The sequence below is a fragment of the Geotrypetes seraphini genome, chromosome 5, assembly GCF_902459505.1.
Source record: "Geotrypetes seraphini chromosome 5, aGeoSer1.1, whole genome shotgun sequence".
NCBI lineage: Eukaryota > Metazoa > Chordata > Amphibia > Gymnophiona > Dermophiidae > Geotrypetes > Geotrypetes seraphini.
In genome coordinates this window covers 91,936,844-91,962,455 of record NC_047088.1, presented here as the reverse complement: position 1 = coordinate 91,962,455, position 25,612 = coordinate 91,936,844, and the positions used below count along the sequence as shown (strand labels likewise).

Below are 25,612 nucleotides of genomic sequence, written 5' to 3'. Positions count from 1 at the left end.
CCGAATTCTGGATGGATTGAAAGTGAGAAAAATAGCTGTGTGGAAAACCTGAGAGTAGCAGAAATTTAAGCATGGATAAGGGCATGGATAATGGTGAATATATTTACATTGGTGTGATATACAGGCCTCCTTCACAGACAGAAGAAGTAGATAGAGATTTAATAGTAGACATTCAGAATATATCTAAAAAAGGGGAAATCTTGCTAATAGGTGATTTTAACATGCCGGATGTTAATTGGGGTATCCCTACTGCAGGGTCTTTTGGAAGTAGGGAGATTCTGGATTCTCTACAAAAACTGTTCCAGCAGTTGGTACTAGAACCCAAATAGGATGGGGTCATACTGGACTTAGTGCTTACAAACATGGAAAGTGTTTCTGATGTTACAGTGGGTGATCATTTGACATCCAGTGATCACTGCATGGTATGTTTTTTTGTTTTTTTTTATATTCTTTATTCATGTTTAAAACTTCAATTGTGCACAAAAGATGATGCATTCACATGAATTATTATCATTACAGCACAATATACTTAATAGAATAAAGACAAGACTTATTTTCTCCCACCCACTTTCCAATTTACAAACACCTCATAAAAATACTTATAAATCAACCCTTCTATATTTCTTAAAAAATGCCAAAAACATATCCCCCTCCCCCCTCCCCGGATGTGCATGTTTTCCCCAATTTATACAAATAAATCAATCTTTACAATATTTAGTTAATGGTTCCCAAACTTCCATAAATTTTTTATAATAACCCTAAAGATATAACATAAGGATTCCCACCAGAATGAATAATTTAATCTATCCCAATTCTTCCAATTCTTTAAAATAAGCTGCATGGCAACAAAAGTTTGTTATTTTTTGCCGAAATTTGACTTTTTGCCCTCATAGATGTTCCAAATAAAATGGTATCATATGTTAGTGCCACTGGATTTTCTAATAAATTATTAACCTGATCCCAAATTGATCTCCAGAATTTTAGTATCAAAGGTCAATAATATAGTAAATGATCTAATGTCCCAACTTCCAAATGACAATGCCAACATCTATTAGATTTAGAACTATATACTCTATGCAAACGAACTGGGGTCCAAAATACTCTATGTAATAAGAAAAACCATGTTTGTCTCATAGATGCAGATACTGTACATCTTAACCTCCAAGACCAAATTTGTGGCCATTGAGCTTCAATAACTTGATGCTTTATCTCAATGCTCCAAATGTCACACAGACCATTTTTTGGTTTCTTATTCAAAAATCCAGATATTAATTTATACCACTGAGCAGCCTAGTGACCCAGGAAGTCTACCTGAAAACATAAGACCGGCAAGCTATTTTGAACCTTCAAATTTTTCCATTCAGGGAACCGTTCCTGAATGCCCTGCTTCAACTGCCACCATCTATAATTTTGTGCTTTATTAAGACCAAATTTGCATTGCAATTGTGAAAAATCAAGCAGCTTACTTTCAGAAATAACATCATCTAAAGTGCATATGCCTTCAATCATCCAATATTTCCAGATGACCTTAAATCCACCAATTTTAATCTTGGAGTTCAGCCATATAGTCTGAGACGTAGATTTATATATAGGAATAGGTGTTAAATTATCTACAAATTTTATAGTTTCCCAAGTATCTAATAAAGTTCTATTGTCCTTATGTTCAAATATATTTTATTGAGCTCATCAAAAATACCAAACAGAGATACAAAACAATCTGCAAACATGCTCAACTTTAATAATATAGAACCCAATTCCCACACTGCTCCCCCCCCAAGCAACCCCACCCCACCCTCCAAACAATCCCTCCCCCCCAGGTCCTCCTTCCAAGTACAACAGTGTCACAAAGAAAATACAAAAGAAATCAGGCATGCCAACAGCAACAAGGTGAAACAAAAAACATGGAGTCAACAGTTAAGCAAACGGCTGCGAGCCAGAGGAGTCATGGTAGTCCAAAAGGGTTCCCATATGCATTGAAAGGTGCATCCTGTGCGAGAGGAAAAATCCGTCACATCTCTCCTTTCCCACATCAAGAGAGTAATCATCCGACAGCGCCAAATGGAGTAGTCCAGCTCGTCACCCTCAAGCCATTTCAGCAAGATACATTTAAAGGCAACCAGGACAGTCCACTTAAGGAAAGCAGCAGCCCCCCTAGTGCGAGGGAAATAATGGGGAACAGCTCCAAATAAGAGCAAAGGCGAGCTTTGAATTGTAATGTTCCAAATGCGCTCTACAAAAACAAATATGGTAGTCCAAAAATGTTGAACATTAGGGCAAGTCCAGAACATGTGTCCCAAGCCCGCATCCGGAGTCTGGCATCTAGGACAGGCAGCAGTCTCACGAAAGCCAGAAAGATAAGCTCTCTTAGGAGAAATGTACAAACGGAAGATCAGCTTATAATGTTGCTCCCAAAAGGTGGTATATTTTCGAAAGGAAGGCAACCTACGAACAGCCTGCAAAAGCACATCATCAGACAACTTTATTGCAAGGTCATGAGCCCAAGCAGCCCGTAATTTTGAATGGTCAAACAAGGGGGACTCATCCTTCAAATGGCGATGATGGAATTTAAGGGGAACAGGAAGTTGGGAACCAATGGTAAAGGTCGTAGACAGCATCTCTTGGCAAGAAGCCTGCAAAGAACCAGAGGGTAAAGAAGAAATGTAATGGTGAATTTGCATAAAGGCAAAATAATCAGTAAGTGGGAGATCAAATTCGTTCCGCAGCTGTGCAAAGGACTTAATTTTGCCATCATCATCAACCAACTGAAACACATAATGAATGCCCCTTGTTTCCCACCGAGCAAAACTCGGCCCATCTGTCCCAGGTAGAAAGGAGCTATTAAAGTGGATAGGCAGAAAGGGAGTTATAGAAGCAGAGAGAGAGTGGTATTTACAGACCCAGCGCCAGACCTTCCGCAGGGGACGGTGGAACACCCTTGTAGAGAGAGGCTCAGGCAAAGAAGAAGGAATGGAATGAAGATATGCACTAAAGTGAGTAGAATGAAAACAGGAAAGTTCCAAAGAGGTGTTAGTGAATGCAGAAGTACCCCTGAAAAAATCATTGATGTGGCGCATTCCACATCCAATAGTCAAATAACGAAGGTTCAACAGGCTCAGGTCCCCCTTGTACCACGGAGCTGCCGCCCATTTGTAAGGCAGGCGAGGCCATTTCCCAGTCCAAAGAAATCTCTGGCCCAAGCATTTCAGTCTGCAGTCATCCCGAGAAGACAAATAAAGAGGAAAAACATAACCAAAAAAACTTACTGAAAAACATATAACCAACTCAGAACAATGAGCATGTTATAAAGATGCACCCTACCCAAAAGGGAAAAGGGAAGAGTACCCCAAAGCTGTAGTTTATTTTGAAGGGCCTGGAGCAACGGCTCCACATTCAAACGATACAGACTAGATAAGTCCAAAGGAATGAAGACCCCCAAATATTTCAATTTAGAGTCAGCCCAACGAAGAGGAAAGACACCCCTCCATGTTGTACGTAACTCAGGAGGAGAAGGCAAGGCAAAGGATTTATCTAAATTAAGTGAATAAAAGCCAAATTCAGAAATGAGGTTTAACGCCGTCAGTAAGGAATCCTCAGGTCTGGTAAGAATCAAGAACATGTCATCTGCATAGGCTAGTGTCTTTAACTCTACCCCATCAACACGAAGGCCCTGTACTGCAGCAAACCCCCGAAGAGTGCAAAGCAATGATTCTAAAGAAAGTAGAAATGGCGAAAGGGGACAGCCCTGCCGGGTACCACGAAGGATAGGGAAGGAATCCGTTCGTATCCCATTAGCCAGAAGAGAAGCCCTCGGGTTAGAGTAGAGAGAACGTATTGCATTCAGATTAAAGCCACCCAACCCCACATTTTCCAGGGTGCGAAACAAGAAGGACCAATGGACACTATCAATGGCTTTAGAGGCATCTAAACTAATAAACAAAGCGGGAATGTGATGAGATTGACAATGGACTAGAACAAAAAGAACCTTGCGAACATTACGAACTGATTGACGTCCCCGAACAAAGCCAACCTGATCCTCATGAATGATCATAGGGAGATGTGGAGCAAGACGATCAGCCAACATACGAGAAAGGAGCTTAAGATCCACGTTGATCAAGGAGATAGGATGATAGGAATCTGGGACATCTACCTCCTTACCAGGCTTCAGCAACAATGAGAGAAGGGCCTCGTTAGCACTGCAAGGAAACGATCCCCGAGTAATAGCAGTATTAAAATAATCTATTGTCTTTATATAATCTAGGCATCTTGATACTCATAACATGACATAATCCCAGTGGCGACAGGAGTTTCCATTCCAACCACAACCAATCAGGCAGAGTTTCCATGAGCTCAGGGAGGATCCAATACATACCTTACCGCATAATATAGGGTTGATGATACCTACAGAAATTTGGAAAATTTACCCCACCCTCCGCAATTGATTTTTGTAGAGATACTAGAGCAATTCTTGCTTTTTTCCCTAGCCAAACAAATTTAGTGAGAATACTATTTAACTTTTTATAAAAGGATCTCTGAAAATATACTGGTAACATTCCCATTTGGTAACAAACTACAGGCAAAATCATCATTTTAACTGTTTGGACTGTCCCCCACCAAGACAAATGTAAAGGGTTCCATTGCTCACACATTTCCGTGACCTTCAACAATAGTTTCTTTTCGTTAATTTTAATTGACTCATCCAATGTATTATGAATCCAAATTCCTAAATACTTAATCCCTTCTTCATTCCAAAGCATGGTACGGTTTAATATTAAAATGGGTATAGAGAGGGCTCATTCAAAAGCAAAGGTTCTAGACTTTTAAAAAACTAACTTTGTTTGGATGGGGGTTTACGTCAAGGAATTATTGTCTGGATGGGAGCATCTGGAAGGAGTGGAAATGAGGTGGGTAAAACTTAAAGGAGCGATTGTAAGGGTGACAAACCTTTTTGTGAGGCAAATAAGAAAAAGTAAGAGGAAAAGAAGGCCACTTTGTTTCTCAAAAGTAGTAGCTGAGAAGGTAAGGAATAAGAGGTAAGCTTTCATAAACTACAAAAGATCGCAGAAAGAGGAAGACAAGACAAAAATGTTTGGAAAAGTTAAGAGAGGCTGGTCATGTAGTCAGGAAAACAAAAATGCAAATGGAAGAAAAAATAGCTGACACGGTAAAACGGTGAGACAAGACATTTTTTAGATATATTAATGATAGGAAGAAGTGCAAAAGTGGCATTGTGAGACTCAAAGATGAAGGGGAGGAATATGTAGAAGCTGATAAAGAAAAGGACAAATTGCTTAACAGATATTTCTGTTCTGTGTTCACGGCTGAAGCGCTGGAAGTAGGACCACAGAAGACAAACATGAATAGGGATGGAGTAATAGATCCTGATCAATTTTCAGAGGGTTGTGTTCGTGAGGAGCTAGCTAAAATAAAGGTAGACAAAGCAATGGGGCTGGATGGGGTACATCCTAGGGTGCTGAAGGAACTTAGGGAAGTTCTGGTAGAAATGCTGACTGACCTTTTCAATGAGTTTCTAGAGTCAGGAGTGGTACCGGAGGACTGGTTCCTCTCCACAAAAGTGGAAGTAAGGAAGAAGTAGGGAATTACAGGCAGGTAAGTCTGACTTTGTGGTAAGCAAATTAATGGAAATACTTTTAAAACAGAGAATAGTCAAGTTTCTGGAATCCTGTGGATTACAGGACCGGAGGCAAGATGGATTCACTAGAGGTAGGTCTTGTCAGACAAATCTGATCAATTTCTTTGACTGGGTGACCAGAGAATTGGAAAGAGGATGTGCGCTAGATATGGTGTATTTAGATTTTAGCAAAGCCTTTGACTGTGTTCCACACAGACGTCTAATAAATAAACTGAGTATCCTTGGGATGGGTCCCAAAGTGACGGGCTGGGTCAAGAACTGGATGAGTGGAAGGCAACAGAGGGTAGTGATCAATGGAGTTTGCTCTGAGGATAGGGATGTTATCAGTGGTGTACCTCAAGGTTCTGTTCTTGGGCCTGTTCTTTTTATCATTTTTATAAACTATATTGCTAAAGGGTTGTCGGATAAGATTTGCCTCTTTACAGATGATATAAAAATCTGCAATAGAGTAGACACGCCGGATGGTGTGAATAACATGAAGAAAACCCTGGCGAAACTTGAAGAATGGTCTGAAATTTGGCAGCTAAAATTAAATGCTAGCAAGATCATGCATTTGGGGTGAAAAAACCCGAGGGAACGGTACAGATTAGGGAGTGAAGAGCTTATGTGCACAACAGAAGAGCGGGACTTGGGTGTGATTGTATGTGATAATCTTAAGGTGGCCAAACAGGTTGAAAAGGTGACAGCGAAAACTAGAAGGATGCTAGGTTGCATAGGAGAGGTATGGCTAGTAGGAAAAAGGAGGTATTGATGCTTCTGTATAAGACTTTGGTGAGACCTCATTTAGAATATTGTGTACAATTCTGGAAGCCGCACCTTCAAAAAGATATCAAAAGGATGGAGTCAGTCCAGAGGAAGGCTACTAAAATGGTATGTTGTCTTCGTCATAAGATATATGGGGACAAACTTAAAGATCTCAATCTGTATACTTTGGAGGAAAGGCAGGAGAGGGGAGATATGATAAGAGTCGTTTAAATACCTACGTAATGTAAATGCGCATGAGTCGAGTCTCTTTTATTTGAAAGGAAACTCTGCAATGAGAGAGCATAGGATGAAGTTAAGAGGTGATAGGCTCCGGAGTAATCTAAGGAAATACTTTTTTTACAGAAAGGGTGGTAGATGCATGAAACAGTCTTCCAGAAGAGGTGATGGAGACAGAGACTGTGTCTGAATTTAAAAGGGCCTGGAATATGCAAGTGGGATCTCTCAGAGAGAGAAAGAGATAATGGTTACTGCGGATGGGCAGACTAGATGGGCCATTTGGCCTTATCTGCCATAGTGTTTCAATATTTCTATAAGGGTCGTCGTAGTGTGCTTGGAGAGGAAGGGTCAGATTTTGATAATGTTTCTTTTATTTTTATAAATGTATTAGTTGTTACAATATATAACAAGTTCAAATAATATAGATTTTAGTAATGTTATAGAGGAAGAAGTGGCACGTTTTAGCAATCTCTTGTATCTGAGTGGAAAAGTTGACCCCGAGCGAATCTCCTTTCTCTCCTCTACTCTTCAATGTCTACTTGTCATCTTTGGGACATAGATTATCTAAGTTAGGTGTGACATTTTACAGTTCTGCTGATATTGCTATTACAATTCCAATATACTCATCATTTTACCAAGTTATGCAGTTAATTTCCACCACAATCACAACTGTAGAATTATGGATGACCGAATTCAAGTTAAAACTTAATACAGAAAAGCAAAATTCTTCTATTCTTGCAAGAAGAAAGAAATAAAGACGAGTATAAATTTTGTATCTGATTAATCCTACTATTAGAATTCTAGAAGTTATTTTGGATCAAAATCTCACAATGAATTCAAATACAGATTCTTTAGTAAGGAAAAGTTTCTATAATTTGTGGAAATTATGGACTATTAAACCATATTTTGATGTTTCTTCTTTCAGACTGATGGTACAGTCTTTAATTGTAAGCATTTTGGATTACTGTAATATTGTTTATTTAGCGGGTCAGCAAGAAACAACAACAAAGGTGACCAATTGGTGCTCAATCCCTTTTATTGTGTTAAACTCGACACAATCGTGTTTTGGCCCAAGAAGGGCCTGCCTCTGGAATCTTGTTGTTAAAACGTGATGGATAAGATGTACAAATTCACATACTCTTATTTTTCATTGAGTTGGACACTGAACAATGAAAAACACTACCGCTTGTAAAAACAGTGTATGCTGCTAACCACACTTTCAATTCCTTCCTTCCTTCCTTTCTTCACTCGGGCCCAACAATTGTCCCTTTCTATTCCCTCCCTCCTATGTCTTGAGTTCATACCCCCTCCCCCTCACTTCTTTCTAGCCTTTGTCCTCCCTCCCTGCCGCGTCAAAGCCTGCCTTCCTCCCTTCCTGCAGTGCCAAAGCCTGCCTTCCTCCCTCCCTGCAGCACCGAAGCCTGCCTGCCTTCCTCCCTCCCTGCCATGCCGAAGCTGGCCTTCCTCCCTCCTTGTTGCGCCGAAGCCTGCCTACACGCTGCCGATTCCTCCTCCTCTGCCCCTGGTCCGCTGTCAGAGCTCACCACAACTCCAGGAAGGTAAGGGAAGGTCCAGCGTGCAGTGATTGCATGTCGCCGGCCCACAAGCCTTCCCCCGACATCAGTTCTGATGTCAGAGAGAACTGACATCGGGGGAAGGCTTGTGGGCTGGTGACATGCAATCACTGCATGCTGGCCCTTCCCTTCCCTTCCTGTAGTTGTGGTGCAGTGACAGCGAGCAGGGTAGCAGCAGCAGCGACAGACAGGCAGGCAGGGAGCAGCGGTGCGAGGGCGGAAGTCAGTCAGCCGCGTACCCCCAACAACGGGACATTAAAAAGGTACAATGGGGTGTGTGGGGGTATTTAAAAAAATTATCTTCGCTGCATAAGATGCACTGACATTTCCACCCACTTTTGAGTGGAAAAAAGTGTGTCTTATGGAGCGAAAAAATACTGTACTTCAGTATTTACACTTCTGACAGTGAAAAACCTGTATTATCAGTAGTAGTATATTAAGCCTCCACTTGTCATTTGTCAGTTCAAATTTGCATGAATCAGATGTTTGCTTTCAACTATTCAATATTGACATGACATTCTGTGGCTGCACTATATATACCCTTAAAGGGTGAATCACTTTGAGCTACTTTGGGTCTTCATTCAATAGTTGGCAGACATAAACCTACTTGTTCTGGAACAGTCTAATAGGACTAAAAAGAAAGAAAATTATTAGTTAAGACTTAATTTTAACATGTTATTCCAGGAAGCCTGAGTGGACAGCAAAACAAGCATATTTGAGAAAAAAAGGGATGCAGTCAGATATACAATAAGAAGGAAGCTCTGAGCAAGGGAACATTTTTAAAGTCTTATTTGCTTCTCACTACATAAGAGGACACACCATTTCACTGATGTCATTGTATTACCTGCAGGATTCCCATCTACACAGCCTCCTCCCTGCTCCTACAGGCACTGGCTGCCTGAGAACGCCCAGTAGGCTGAGGAGTTAAAGAAAGTCAGGATAGGATCACCAGCCTATACAACAAAATAGGTCTTACTCAGTAAAAAATAGAATCAGAAGCAACAACAATCACAGATCCGATACTTTTTTTTAATATTCTTTATTCATTTTTAGAACTTACAAGTGCATCAAAAAGTAACAACATTTTAACTTGGATACAACACTTGATTTTCTGCAATAATCCAATTTATAAAGTTTATCCCCCCTCCCTCCCCATCCCTTTCATAACAAATGTAATACTATACTGTATATCATATAATAAATTCTTCTTCTACCATTCCATACAATTAATGAAAGAACAAAAATTACCGCCCCCCCACCTCATTCTTGCAATTGTTACTATTAATGGGAAAATGGTAATCTATTCATTACAATAATTTGTTAATGGCCCCCAAACACCTGAAATTTATTAAAATTTCCCCTTTTGTATGGCTAATGTTCTTTCCATTTTATATATGTGACACAATGAATTCCACCAAAAATTGGTAGTTAAGTCTCTTCCAATTTTTCCAATTACTCATATTTGTTGTTTGGCAACTCCTGTCCATAATACGTAAAAGCCTGTTATTTTTAGATGATATTTGGCTCTTAGCCCTCATTGACATGCCAAATAGCAATGTTACTTACCGTAACAGTTGTTATCCAGGGGACAGCAGGCAGCTATTCTCACTAGGGGGTGATGTCATCAGACAGAGCCCCGGTTACGGACGTCTCACATAGCACGTGTTGCTTGTAGAAACTTAAAGTTTCTAGATGCCCGCACCGCGCATGCGCCGGTGCCTTCTACCCGGAGATCCGGGCGTGTCTCCTCAGTTCAGGTAGCTAGCCTGAGAAGCCAACCCAGGGGAGGTGGGTGGGACGTGAGATAGCTGCCTGCTGTCCCTGGATAACAACTGTTACGGTAAGTAACATTGCTTTATCCCAGGACAAGCAGGCAGGTATTCTCACTAGTGGGTGACCTCAAGCTAACCTCGTGGGATGGAGGGGGAGTTGGCGACTCTAAGAGAATAAATTTTTCAATACTGTTTGGCCAAAACTGTCCATCCCGTCTGAGAGGGTATCCAGACAATAATGTGAGGTGAAATGTGTGAACCGAGGACCAGGTGGCAGCCTTGCAAATTTCCCTCGATTGGTGTTGATCTGAGGAATTGCTACTGAGCTGCATTTGCTCTGACCTTATGGGCTGTGACCTTACAAGGAAGTGATAATCCAGCCTGGGCATAGCAGAAAGAGATACAAGCGCCATCCAATTAGAGATGGTGCGCTTTGATATGGGTCTTCCCAGCTTATTAGGATCGAAGGAGACAAATAGTTGAGGAGTGGATCTGTGTGGCTTGGTGCGATCCAGGTAGAAAGCCAAGGCACGTTTGCAGTCTAGAGTGTGAAGGGCTGATTCTCCGTGGTGAGAATGAGCTTAGGGAAGAAATACTGGAAGTACAATGGATTGGTTGAGATGAAATTCGGAGACCACCTTAGGCAGGAATTTTGGGTGTGAGTGCGGAGGACCACCTTGTCATGGTGGAATACTGTGAATGGTGGGTACCGCCATCAATGCCTGGAGTTCGCTGACTCTGCGGCGGACGTAAGGGCTACAAGGAAAAGCACTTTCAGGTGAGATACTTCAGAGGGGCCCTGTTGAGTGGTTCAAACGGGGGCTTCATGAGGTGGGAAAGGGACTACATTGAGGTCCCAAACCACTGGGGGTGGTTTGAGAGGAGGGTTAACATGGAAGAGTCCTTTCATAAATCTGGCGACCACCGGATGGGCCGAGAGGGGTTTCCCTTGTAGAGGGCTGGTGGAACGCCGCAATAGCGCTCAGGTGGACTCGTATGGATGTGGACTTGAGCCCAGATTGAGATAGGTGTAGGAGATAGTCCAGCACGGAGGATAAGGAAGCTCGCTGAGGTTCCTTTGACTTAGAAACACACCATGAGGAGAATCTGGTCCATTTCTGGGAGTAGCATTGTCGAGTGGCGGGGCTTCCTGGAAGCTTCCAAGACCTCCCTCACATTCTTGTGAGAATTGGGTGATGAGGGGTTACGTTGAGAGGAACCAAGCTGTCAGGTGGAGAGACTGCAGGTTGGGATGAAGTAGTGATCCTTGATGTTGAGTAAGTAGTGAAGGTAAACACTGGAAGTGGTACTGGTTCCCTGCTGCTGGAGTTGGAGTAGGAGGGAGAACCAAGGTTGTCTGGGCCACCGAGGAGCTATTAGAATCATGGTGGCCCGTTCGAGTTTCAGCTTGACCAGAGTCTTCTGGATCAGCGGGAATGGTGGGAACGCATATAGAAATCGTTCTCCCCCAGTTCAGTAGAAAAGCATCTGCCTCGAGGCGATGAGGAGTGTAAATCCTGGAGCAAACTGAGGCAGTTTGGCGGTGTGGGGAAGCCGCAAAGAGGTCTATAACTGATGGCGTCCCCCCATTGTGTGAAGATTTTGGTGAAGGGGGCTGGAATGGAGAGTCCATTCGTGCGGTTGTAAGCAGACGGCTTAGTTTGTCTGCTAAGACGTTGTTCTCCCCCTGGATGTATACTGCTCTGAGTAGGGTGTGTGTGGCGCACCGCCAGTCCCAGACTCGTAAGAGCTTCCCTGGCAAAGGAGGGCCGAGCCCGTGCCTCCTTGCTTGTTGATATAATACATGGCGGCGCCTGATTGTCTGTGCGAATGAGGATTACCCTGTCGTGGAGTAGGTGTTGGAAAGCTTGGAGCGCATTGAAGATGGCTCTGAGTTTCCAGTAGATTGATTTGGTGTAGTCTCTCCGCATTGGATCCAGGAATCCTTGGGTGCGGAGACCCTCCAGATGGGCCCCCCCCATGCGTAATTCGACGAATCGGTTCGTGAGGACTTTCTGATGGGGGGGAGAGTGCATCAGCAAAACCTCTGGATAGATTCGAAGAGGTCATCCACCAAAGTAGAGACTGCCGAAGAGCAGGTGTGACTAAGATGCGTTTGGATAGTGGATCGGATGTCTGATTCCAGCTGTGATGCCAGGGTCACTGGGGTATCCTGAGGTGGTAGTCTGGCAAAGGGGTGTCACATGTACTGTGGAGGCCATATGGCCCAGGAGCACCATCAGTTGTCTCGCCGGGTAGGGTTTGGCGAGTCGGACACCGACTGGCAGAGATGACAGAAGAGACTCATGCGTTGCCGAGGTAGGAATGCTCGGAGTCGGGTGGTGTCCAGGAACGCTCCGATGAAGGGGAGGGACTGGGGGGGTTGTAGATGAGACTTGGAGAAGTTGATCTCGAAGCCCAAATTCTGGAGGAAGTAGGTTGTAGCCACGGCCGGCGAAGTTGACCTCTGGGGCTGACGGGGCCTTGATGAGCCAGTCGTCGAGGTATGGGAATACCTGTAGACCCCTGTCCCGGAGGTGCTGCGGCCACTACCACCAGGCACTTTGTGAAGACTATGGGGGACGAGATAGGCAGAATGGTAGCACTCGATACTGTAGGTGCAGATTTCCCCACCACGAATCTGAGGAACTTTCGGAGGAGGCCGGTGTGAATGGGGATGTGAGTGTAGGCCTCCTTGAGATCCAGGGAGCATAACCTGTCGTTCTGCTCGAGGAGGGGGTATAGAGAAGCCAAAGTCAGCATGCGAAACTTCTCTTTGACCAGGAACTTGTTGAGGGCCCGAAGGTCTAAAATGGGTGCAGGTCGCCCGTTTTTCTTCGGGACGAGGAAGTACCGGGAGTAAAACCCTCGGTTCAATTGGTCTGACGGGACCGGCCTCGCCAGCCCGAAGCTGGAGTAAGGTTTGGACTTCCTGAAGAAGAAGGGCGGTCTGCGTCGAGCTTGAAGGATACTCTCTTGGGGGATGGTCCGGGGGGACCCGGTGGAATTGAAGAGAGTATCCTTCTCTTATGATGGTGAGGACCCATAGGTCCGTAGTTATGGCCTCCCACGATGGTAGAAAAAGATGGAGGCCGGCCCCCTATGGGAGAGGCCGAGGTTATGCTCCCGGGGGGGCGTCAAAAGGGCTGGGGGGGCCTTAGGTACGGCCGGTGGCTGAGGTTTTTGCTGAGACTTCTGGGGAGGTTGTCTCTTCGCAGGCTGCCTCGCAGCAGGCGTTTGTCTGGGCATGTAACGCCGCTGGTAAATCAGGGGTGGCCTGGAAGGTCGAGACTGTTGAGGTTTGGGTTTGGGCCGCAGGATGGATTGAAAGGATTTTTCATGATCCGACAGCTTCTTGGTAACAGTTTCGATAGACTCATCGAACAGGTCAGCTCCAGCACATGGTACGTTGGCGAGTCTGTCCCTGAAGGTTGGGATCCATATCGATGGTACGGAGCCATGCCAGGCGACGCATCGCTACCGCGCTTGCGGCGGCGCGTGCCGAGAGTTCGAATGCATCGAAGGAGGATTGCATCAGCTGGAGGCGTAATTGGGAGAGAGAGGCTACCACTTCCTCGAACTCGAATCGAGCTTGGTTGTCTATGAACGGGAGTGAACTTGCGGAGCACCGGCAAGAAGAACTCCAAATAGGAAGAGAAAAAGAAGTTGTAGTTTAGCACCCGTGACGCCATCATGGGAGTTTTGGTAGAATTTTCTACCAAATTTGTCCATCGTTCTCCCCTCTCGGCCCGGCGGTACAGAGGCGTAGACCTGGGAGGGATGAGAGCGTTTTAGGGAGGACTCGACCAGCAGGGATTGGTGGGAGAGTTGGGGGCCCTCGAACCCTTTATGGTGCACGATGCGGTATCGAGCATCGAGTTTGCTGGGAATCGCCGGTATGGAGTACGGTGTTTCGAAACACTGCATGAAGGTCTGATCCAGCAATTTATGCAGGGGGAGCCGAAGCGACTCCGTTGGGGGGTTAGGTAAATGCATGGTGTCCAGATACTCTTTGGAGTATCGGGAGCCCGTGTCAAGGGTCACATCCAAATCATCCGCCATTTGTCGGAGGAATGATGAGAAGGACAATTGTTCCGCCAGCGTCGGTCTGTGGGACGGGCTGGCGGAGGAGGAGGCCTCCAGGTCCGTGGACATCGGGGAGTGACAAGGAGAATCGGGCACCGGTGTCTCCTCGTACTCTGGGCCCCTCGGAGGGGACGCCTCTGATGAGGAGTATCCCCTACGTTGCAGTTTTTTCTGCGGTGACACCTCCGAATAGCGTGAGGAGTGCCAGGATGAGTGTCTCGATCGGTGCCCGTCTCGGTGGCGGGACGGGGATCGGGATCGTCTGTGCATCGCATGGTCTCCCGAGGTCCCCAAGTGGATAGGGCTGGAAGCAGTGGATCGCCACTGGGTTTGCGATGCGGGTTCCTGCGATGCTACCCAAGTCTGGTAAGGAGTACGGAGGAACTCTTCCTGACTATGCCCAGGGCTTCGAGTATCGATCGAAGGTCTGGTCCCATGTTGGCGCGGAGGCGTAATGGGTTCTAATGGCGGCATGTCGGTAAGCGAGGCTTGCCGCGTGGGTATCGCCGCCCTCCCCCGTTCGTCCTCGTCGGTTGTCGAGGTTGAACGGTGTGGGGGAGGGGGAGGGGGCGGACCGCCCCTTTGGACCGGTACCGGGAGGTCACCCTGTATGGCAGCGATGAGCCCGGGTCCGATGGTCTGCATGAGCTCAACGAATTGAGCTTCCAGCACGGACCATAGCGAAGCCGATAGGGAGGGATCCGCACCGAAAGGGGGTCCTCCTGCACGGGCATCGCGCTCCTTCGAGGTCGAGTGCTTCTGCTTAGTAGCTTTCGGCACTTTGATGACCATTGGTGGCACTGTGGAAGGAAGAGGTACCTGAACCGAGGAGACCGGGGCAGGCACCGACGTCGAGCTCGTGGATGTCGGGGCGAGCGATGCCGGTTTCACCGCACTCGATGCAGGAGGAGTCGATGCCGGTTTCGCCCGTACCGGGGAGGTATCAGATGAAGTGGAGGCTGAGGGATCCTTAGCTGCGTCCATCTTGAACATCGATTCCCACAATAGGCAACGCCGCTTGAAAGAGCGTGCCGTAAGGGTAGAGCAAGGCCCGCACGATTTCGGGATGTGGTCAGGGCCCAAACACTGCAAACAGCGCCAGTGAGGGTCCGTGAGTGAAATCGCGCGTTGGCACTTGCTGCACTTTTTAAAACCGGTGATTGGCCGGGACATAGGCCGGAAAATCTCTGCCGCGAGGTCGAAGCCCGTGGGCCTGAGCCACGTGGCCGGCCCGTTCGACCCGCCGGAGGAAATAATCTTCTCCTTTTTTTTTTTTTTTTTGAAAAAGAAAAAGAACTGTTAAAGTAATTAAAAGAAACGAAAACGAAAACGCGGACAAGGAAGGCAAATTTAACTGAATTCAGCTAGCGCATGAAGAAGTTGAACTTCTCAGCTCCGCGGAAAAGAAAGAACTGAGGAGACACGCCCGGATCTCCGGGTAGGAAGGCACCGGCGCATGCGCGGTGCGGGCATCTAGAAACTTTAAGTTTCTACAAGCAACACGTGCTTGTGAGACGTCCGTACCGGGGCTCTGTCTGATGACATCACCCCCTAGTGAGAATACCTGCCTGCTTGTCCTGGGATAAAATACAGTATCATTCGATAATGCCACCGGGTTTTATAACAAACAATTTATTTGGCCTCATATTGATTTCCAAAAAGCCAAAATAAATGGACAATAGTATAATAAATGATCTAAAGTCCCTGCTTCAGGATGACAATGCCAGGGGTGTGTGGCTTGGACACGTAACAAGATGGTCGGGTAAAGCAATAGCTTCGTGAAGACAGGCTATATTTATAGAAGATAAGCTACAAATATTAGTTTTTGGAAGGTTAAAAGTGTTAAATCCATCTGAATATGGCATCCAACTGGTTGGAGGAGGAACCGGGTCGGGCAGTAACAAAAGATCAAAGCTAGAACCGGCAACTCCGTCCAAAGTTCCATTGCCAACGGAAGAAAAAGAAAATCCTGATATTATAACTGAACTTCGACAAATTAAGGCAATTGTATTAGACAATGCTAAAAAATTATTGATGAAGTTGCTTGTCTCACTAAGAGAATGGACCTGGTAGATATTAAGTTAAATCTTCTGGAGAAACGGGCAGGTCAAGTGGACACAGAAATATTGCAAAGTAAAGTAGATAGAAAGGAATTGGAATCTGTGAAGAGAGATCTTGAAGACTGTCTTAACCGCGAGAGAAGGAATAATTTAAGAATTACTGGGCTACCGGAAGGGGTAGAGAAGAGCGAACCAATTTCTTTATTTGAACGGTTCCTGCCAAAAATATTACCGATTAAATCAAAAATCCCGTTGGAGATCGAGAGAGCGCACAGGATTCCAGTGCAAAGAACAAACAGTCAAAAAGGACCCAGGACACTAATTTTTAAACTGCTACGATACCAGCATGTAGTAGAAATCTGTCAGTTAGCAAAGGAAAATAAAAATCTTAAATGTCAGGACTCAAGAATCCATATAGTTTCCAATTTTGCTAAGGCTACAGCAATTAAAAGGAAGCAAATGTTGGATCTACGTTCACAATTAAGGGCATTGGGCGCTAGATATGGCTTGATGTACCCTGCAGTAATGAGGGTCACACACGCTAACAAAACTTTCAATTTTGTTGAGTCAAGGAAACTGCAGGAATATTTGGAGCAGTGCGAACAACCTATGTCTTCATAATAAATATCCTCATTGGAGCTTATATTTTTGTTCTTCTTGAGGTACACCATAAAGCATAGTTACTTACCATAACAGGTGTTATCAAGGGACAGCATGCAGCTATTCTCACATATGGGTGTCGTCATCCGACGGAGCCCGGATGCAGACGCCTCACAAGCAGACTTGCTTGAAGAAACTCGAAGTTTCGAGTCGCCCGCATGTGCGAGTGTCTTCCCGCCCAGTGCAGGTGCATCTCCTCAGTTCAGATAGCTAGCAGAGAAACCAACCAGGGGAGGTGGGTGGGTTGTGAGAATAGCTGCTTGCTGTCCCTGGATAACACCTATTACGGTAAGTAACTGTGCTTTATCCCAGGACAAGCAGGCAGATATTCTCACATATGGGTGACCTCCAAGCTAACCAGAATGGGATGGTGGGAGTGTTGGCAATTTAGGAGAATAAATTTTGTAATATTGTTTGGCCAAACTGTCCATCCCATCTGGAGAAAGTATCCATACAATAGTGAGAAGTGAATGTATGAACCGAGGACCAAGTAGCAGCTCTACAAATTTCCTCAATAGGTGTAGATCTGAGGAAAGCTACTGAAGCTGCCATTGCTCTGACCTTATGGGCTGTGACTTTACTGTGAAGGGGTAATCCAGCCTGGGCATAGCAGAAAGAGATACAAGCCGCCATCCAGTTGGAGATGGTACGCTTAGAAATAGGATGGCCCAACTTATTTGGATCGAAGGAAACAAAAAGTTGAGGAGCAGATCTGTGTGGTTTGATGCGTTCCAAGTAGAAGGCCAAAGCACGTTTACAGTCCAGAGTATGAAGAGCTGATTCTCCAGGATGAGAATGAGGCTTTGGAAAAAACACTGGAAGTACGATGAAGCTTCAGCATGTAAAAAGGCATCAGATGAATATGGTGACTTGGACGAGGCAATCGAATGTGGAATATCCTCGAGGTCCAGCATGGGAGACCTCGAATGAGGAGTATGTGAAGTAGAACGAGGCTTAGTGGAAGAGCCATGTCTGGCTATTTTCCTGACTTTCTGACCTGAGTACCCCCTTTAGGCTTACCTCTTGGAATGTTGGGGGCATTACATCACTGATAAAGCGGTCCAAAATATTAGCTGCTCTGCAGCGTTATCGCTCAGATATTGCTTGCTTATAGGAAACTCGATTGACTGACGTGGAACATCTTAAGTTGGGCCGTTCCTGGGTGGGGGAGTTATATTTTGCTTCCTCTCAGGGCCGTCATGGTGGAATTGCTGTGTTGGTCCTTAAGTCTTCGCCTCTTGGAGTGCAGGTTCTTGATAAAGCTTTTGATGGTAGATATCTGCTTTTCGCCTGACATTGGGTGATTGATCCTATCTATTATTTGTGGTTTACGGCCCTAACTCGTCGGAATTGGCTTTTTGATTCAACTCTGCTCTAGTTTCTCTGGGGATCCACTTTTTATCTTGGGTGACTTTAATTTGGTACTGGACCCTGTTCTGAATAAGTCTGGTACCTCTATTGCCTCTTTGGGTGCTAAGGGTTGTCTTCTTTCTGACTTTTGTGATACTCTTTCAGTGGTAGACCCTTGGCGTCTTCTTCATCTTTGTAATTGCCATCCACTCCACCATATAATCACTCCACTCTTTAGAACTCCCTTTATGAACCTTTTCCCATCACCTTTTCAGAGACACTAAAGCATCTATCAATTTTACCCAGCCAAATAAATTTTGTAAGAATACCATTTAATTTTTTATAAAAAGACCCCTAAAATAAAACTGGTATCATACCCATTTGATAACAAACCACAGGCAAAATCATCATTTTAATAGTTTGGACTCTCCCCCACCAAGACAGATGTAAAGGATTCCATTGCTCACACTTCTGTAACCTTCTGTAATAAAAATCTTTCATTCACTTTCATTGTTTCTTCCAGCGTATTTTTTTATCCAAATGCCTAAATATTTTATTCCATTCTCTTTCCATAGAAAGGGAAATGAATCAAATAAACCTTTTGTACAATGCACGTTAAGTGGAAGAAGGAAAAATTATGTTCTTACCTGTTAATTTTCTTTCCTTTAGACGCAGCAGATGAATCCAGAGACCAATGGGTGGGGCTCTGGATTCATCTGCTGCGTCTAAAGGAAAGAAAATTAACAGGTAAGAACATAATTTTTCCTTCCTTAGCAACAGCAGCAGATGAATCTAGAGACCAATGGGATGTAGCAAAGCAATCCTCAATTTGGGTGTGAAGCAAACGCCGCCTCCGCAACAACCGAAGCACGCAATGCACCCACCGCACGTGCCCCCATATCCAACCGGTAAAGCTAAGATAAAAAACTCTCAGAAGACCAAGTAGCCGCGAGACCAAGCCCCTCCAAGGAAAAAACAACCTCTGGACCTAGTCCAAGAAGTAACCAGTGCTCAGTCGGAATGGTCATGAAGATCTTTCGCCAACTGCTACCTTGCTATCAAGCAAGCATAAATAAGGTCCTCCTGAACCCATCGAGCGATGGAGGTTTTGGATGCTGTGAAGAATACAAAAAAGGCAATCTAAACAATGAAAAGTTATTAGAACCCTAGCCCGCAGAGAACGCTAAGCACATGCAAAAAATGCAGTGAAAAGCACGGCCCCCCCCCATTTCTCCTCCCAGGAAGAAGGAAGGAAAAGTAAGAATGCCATAAAAGAAAGGACGACACCTCCAGAGAAAGAACTTGAGGTACCGTACGAACTGATGCTCCAGACTGTGTAAATCAGAAATAGGGATCCCCGCCGAAACAAGGCCTGCAACTCAGAAAACCGCCGAGCTGAAGCCACGTGTGCAACGGCACAGCCTTTTTGCGTCTCAAAAGACAAAGATGAAATGAAGCCTTCGGCAAACTGCGAAGAAGTACCTTAAGATTACACTCTGAACAGGGCTTACTATGAGGTGTACGAATATACCGTACTCCGTTTAGGAACTGAACTACATGAAGCTGAGAAGTAAGCGAAGAGCAAGATAACAAGCCCTGGTAACAAGACAAGAATGGCCCTTGAAACTGAAGGGAAATGAATGCCAAGCCCTTGGCAATACACTAGTGCCAAAAAGGAACCCAGGAAGGGTGCAACTGTAGAGAATTACCCAAGAAAGGAAAAACCTCCAAAAGGAAGCAGAAGCCACAGTTGAATACGCCTGTATCACCAGAATAAGAGAAGAAACAACCTGCCAGCGCATAACTCCTACACGTCAGACGAGAATTTTCAAAAGCGAGGTTGTAATACCAAAGTAGTACAAAGAAGCATGTTGAGCGGACTCTAGGTAAGCAAACTGGAGACACCAGGAAACTCAACAGTTCGGCAGTTGACAGACTCATCAGATCCGCCTAGCAAAAATGGCGCAGCCAATCCAGAGAGTCTACAAATACTGCGCCCTGAAAGCGAGCTTGAGATGGCCAAGCCAAGTCATCATTAGCCATGGGAAACCCTGAAAAAAAGAGAAACCAGAGGCGAGAAAGAAGCCACGCTGCTACCCCCTCGGACTCCCACTCCCTGTGTCCGCCGAAGAAACTAGGAAGCATAAAATTTCGAGACGAGGCCATGAGGTCTAGTTCCAGGAGATCTCACTTCCATACAAAGAGCCGGAACGCCTGAGCTAAAACTCACAATATCCAGAATGTAGAAGATCTCACTATTACTAACCTTCATACTTGCTAGAGCGTACACAGTGCAGTACACCATCACATACAATAAATGAGCCATGCTCAGATTATACGGAGAGAAGTCTATGAAACCCATTTCCTGACCCGGAAAATGAGCTGCCAACTGAAGAGTCAGATGAGGGTCCACCCATGGAAGTAGAACCATGACGTCACCCGCCAATTGAGCATATCACCTACTGCCCAGGCTGCAGAGAAATACCACTATCACAATACTGACTGAAAAGAGCTTCAGCGGAATACCGGAAGAATGGTCTGAAGCTCCAGAAAGGTAGCCTGACCATGCTCCAGAGCAGAATACTAAACAAGTACTGAGTCGCCTCTCAAGACCAGACTGGTGGAGCTGAGGATGGCAGGCACTGAGCCCCCCCAAACCCGCCAGCTCGGGATGTTTGGCGACAAGGAGCCAGTCCAGCAAAGACCGAGGCATGCACATGAAAAGAAAAATTCCGCTGAGCCACCAAATCACACTGAGCACTGCTTGAGAAGCATACCAAATAACGGGAGCCCCGAGATACCGTGAACCACCGGAATAAAAGTGACTGTTGGAGAGGTATAATGGGAAAGCAAGCTGAAGTTCCCAGAGGAGTCAGTAACATGGATCCCAGAACCTGTACTGAATCCCATACCCTTGGTCACGATGACCGAAGAAGAATGCAAACCTGAGGCAGGGACCCATCACCCTAGTCCGTGGGAAGAAACACATTTTCTCTCCTATATGAACAAAAACAACTCCCTGATAAACCCATAAATATCACAGGAGAAAAGAGCGCTGCATAAATTTGACGATTCACAGCCAAAGAACGGAGGAACAGAAACCACCCGTTTCGTCAGAATCAAGCAGTCCGTCCAGAAGGAAGTAGGTGAATCGCCTGGCAGTGCCACAACGGTACCACTGCCCATCTTTGCTAAGAGGTTAGGAAAGCCTTGGGGAGTTGAAATGTCATGTGCCAAAACCAAAAGCGCTGCTCCAAGAGAGGCAAGCCAACTTAGTTCTGAGAGAAAATTTAACACATAGAGAAAATGTAACTCATAGTGGAACACAAAACATAGAGCCTCCAAGAATGAACTGGAAACCTGAGGAGGATGCAAAGTTGCAAGCATCCCCCCCAAAAATGTCCACAGCCCCCTGACCTAACATTATAGTGTCTTCCCCCTCCAGAGAAAGCCTGAAGAGACACAGGAAGAAGCCAAGATCCCCTCAGAATGCAGTGCACCCCTTCAAGTTTGACACAATGCAAAAAGGAGTATATTGGCATCATGAACACAGTACAAACTCCACGTAACATGAGCGAAATATGCATGGCCTTTAAAGTGAATACTCACGAGACGCAATCAAGATGCTGCATCTACTGCCCCGTGGAAAACAACAGCAGCCTAACAGTAACAGGTATAGACAAAGCTCACATCGCTAATGAGAGCTGCCGGGATGAGGCTAACAGCCATATAGTGCGTGCTCCTCCGCAGGTTTATAGAATAGGTAACTGGCCCCTAGTGAGAAGGAGCTGAACAGCCCTGTCTGGTCGGGGTGCCGTCTAGCATGTGCCATGAGCAGAATCAGGGACGAGGTCAACAGGCATAGAGCGTATGACACCCTAAGCATGTGAAAGAAGAGGAAACTTGCCCCTAGCCATCATCAGCCTCATAGACCTTGCGGCTAGATCGGAGGGCTGCCTAGCACGCACCAGGAGTAGATAGCGACCTCCATGTGATAAGCTTTAACAACCAGCAGACCTCGGAGACACCCAAACCCCCAGGAAGAAGGGAAGAGCCAACCAGCCCCAAGAGAGTCCCCTCACATGGAATCCAGACAAAATATGTTGAAGAAGGAGTTCTGTAGCGCTACCAGACACACGCAACGCTGTACAGAGGAAGAAAGAACAATGAAACCTCCAACATACATAGCTCCTCCACCCTTCAGGGACCCCAAGAGAGACAATGAACTTCCTGTAAGAAACAAGGGAACTCTCCGGGCACTTCACTGTGCCTACTGATCACCCACGACCCACAGAAAAAACTGAGTGTCGGCGGCCACACACAGTAGAAACTTCCAAAGTCCCTTGGGACAAACCAGGACAGACCCAAGAAAACTAGCTTCCTATCAGCAAATGAAGCTAGTGGAGTACACACAAACACACACCAAACTTGAGCACTGCCCCATTGGTCAAAACTGTCCTAACATCCCCGATGTACCAGACTCTGAAAAGGATAAGCCAAGGTACATGCTGAAAAAGTCAGCAGTATAAAAACAGCTCCCCGAACACACAGCGGCATTCCCGCTTGCATAGGAGACCCAAGCGCGGGAAGCTTCGCGCCAAAATATGTCGGCTCCCAGAACCACTCTGCAAAACAGACCCGGAGCCCCGATATGAAACAGACACCTAGCCGTGGCCGAAATATCTGAAAATACACCGTGGGGAGGAAAGAAACAAAGGCGCATGGACTCAACAGCGTTTGAGAATAAGCGTGCGCCGTTCGCACTCAGTAAAGACCCGGCTCCTGGACAGTGACCGAAGAACACACCTGGAGCCGATCTCACCTCCCCGCGGCCACACTGGGAGCCGTGCAAATATGCGGCTCCCCAAGTCAACACCAGGAGCCGCTCAAATATGGCCCTCCCCCACTGGCTGCTTTGTAACGCTGAGGAGGAACAGCCCCAGAAACCTACAACCACTGCAGTTCTATTGCCAGGGAAAGAAAGAAGTGTGTGCTTCTGCCACATGGGAAGGCACCGGCTCCCTTAGCCCAGTATAGCCCTGCACCGAAGCCACTCCGGAGAAAACCAAACGTTTACCCCACAAGAAAACAGTGGCTAACAACAGAAAAGTTCTAGAAAGAAGAACCACTTAACAGTGAACCAACTAAGCTCACACCAGCACAAAACAGCACCCGCAGGTCAAATACAAGGAGAATTAAACATATACTCACAACCTTGTTAGGAGTGCTGGTATACGCAGGCAAATGCCGGTTGCTCAGCACTAGCAGGGCAGAAATGCAACTGCGTTGTCCCTTTTTGTGTTTTTTATTTTTTAATAAGGGAAAGAAGAAAAAAACAGGGCCTAAGTCAAACCCTCTATCACCGGAGGGAAGGTGAGGCAGGGACCTGGGGGAGCTCAGGTGTAACCTCTAAAGCCGGCACCGTTCAGCCAGACACCCCTGTCTCACTGAAGAGAGAACAACAGGAGAAATAGACTTGGTAGCTCACTGAAGAGAAAAAATTCAATAGGAGAAAAGAAGGTTCCAGACACAGCCAGAATCCATGAGCTAATGGAATAGCGATCCGACCCCTGCTGTGAGATAGAGCATACTAATGATACAGGAGATAGAGCATACTAATGATACAGGAGAAGTGCCAGCCAATAGGACCACCTGTCAATCAGTTTCTCTATCTCCGCCTGCTGGTAGATGTGGGCTATCCCATTGGTCTCTGGATTCATCTGCTGCTGTTGCTAAGGAACTTCTGATTTACTCCAATTTATCTTGTATCCTGAAAATTTTCCAAATTTCTCCATTAACTCAAGTAAGCATGGAACGGTTGTTTCTGGATTTCTCAAATGAAGCAGTATACCATCTGCATAAGCAGAGACCTTGTATTCCCAATCTGAATAAGGAATAACCTGTATCTCCTTCACTTGCTGAATAGCTAATAACAAGGGTTCTAATACAATATCAAAAAGCAAAGGAGATAAGGGCCATCCTTGTCTAACCCCCCTCTGCAAATTAAAACACTCTGAAAAATTATTAATATAGAGTCTAGATCTGATACTTCACACATACATAGCCAAGAATTCCATATAATAGCTTAACTTCTACATACCTACTATGTAATCAGTCAGATTTACAGCTATTGATACTCCCCTTCCTCCCCCCCCCCACCGAGTTTACTCATCAACTCACCTTGTAATAAGCGGTGAAGAAAGGAAGAGCCTGTGGAGGGAAGATGAAAGAGGCACCACTGTACTGTGCTGCAAGCGTCTGGAAATTGCTTTCATTGACTTCCTGTGGCAGCACAAAATAATTTAGAAGGGCTACAAACAGATAAAAACAAACAAAAAATTAGAGTAGCATCAATCACCAAATATGCAGTTCTCTCCTCATGAAATAGGCTGATTTGGATTTTAACAATGACTGAATAGTGCTAGGGCTTAATATTTGTGATGCACTAATTTGTTTAAAGAAACATTAAGCAAAGAAGCTCGGGATCCATCAATTAGTGCAGTGTATCACAAACTGTGTGCTGTGGCACACTAGTGTGCCTTCTGAGATTTTAAGTTTGCCGTGGCACACTGGGCAGGAAGAGAGGCTCCGTCCGGTGCCTGTGTCAGCTGACTTTTCCTACTGTCGCGTATGCTGGAACTCCTGCCTTCTCTCCGCACCCCTGGACCAGCAGCGGCAGCTCTGTGTGCTTTTAACTTCACCACACAGCTGCCGCTAGCAGTAGTTTAGCTGCGGTTTCATCAGGCAACCTCATGGCCTTTGTTAGGCCGGCCCGCAGCACATCATCGAAGCGGGCCGGCCTAGCAAAGACCCCAAGGTTGCCTGATGAAACCACGGCTAAACTACTACTAGTGACAGCTGTGTGGCGAAGTTAAAAGCACACAGTGAGCTGCTGCTAGGCTAAAGAGAGGAGAGGTATTGCTGGACAGGGAAGGAGGAAGGGAGAAGGTACTGCTGACATGGGGAGCAGAGAAGGGAGAAGTGGTACTGCTGGACAGGGGGGAGGAGGGAAGGGAGACATAGTAATGCTGGACATGGGGAGCATGGAAGGGAGAAGGGGACAGGGGAGGAGGGAAGGAAGAAGGGGTACTGCTGGACATGGAGAGCAGGGAAGGGAGAAGTGGTACTGCTGAACAGGGGAGGAGGAGGGAAGGTAGAAGTGGTAATGCTAGACAGAGGGGAAGGGAGAAGAGGTACTGCTGGACATGAAGAGCAGGGAAGGGAGAAGGGGTATTTGCTGGACGGGGGAACAGGGAAGGGAGAAGGGGAACTGCTGGACGGGGGGAGAAGGGGAACTGCTGGACGGGGGGAGAAGGGAGAAGGGGAAGAAATACTGCTGGACAGGTGGGTAGGTAAAAGGAAGGGAGAAGAGGTGCTGCTGGACCTGGCAGAAAGGGAGGGAAAGGAAAGGTGCCACACACTGGAGGGGAGTATGAGATGGTAGATGGGGGGTGGAAAGGAGGGATGCCACTTGAGGGA

At 45.9% G+C, this 25,612-nt stretch overlaps 1 protein-coding gene across 1 annotated transcript in view; it reads right to left on the bottom strand.

Annotated features, from left to right (window-relative positions):
* The window catches only part of TCTN3 (tectonic family member 3), a 173,410-nt gene that overhangs the window by 87,159 nt on the left and 60,639 nt on the right, over nucleotides 1-25,612 (bottom strand). The window contains 4 exon segments of the mRNA XM_033946503.1: nucleotides 9,050-9,080; nucleotides 9,082-9,128; nucleotides 9,131-9,158; nucleotides 24,314-24,444. Of these exon segments, the coding sequence (XP_033802394.1) occupies nucleotides 9,050-9,080; nucleotides 9,082-9,128; nucleotides 9,131-9,158; nucleotides 24,314-24,444 (237 nt within the window).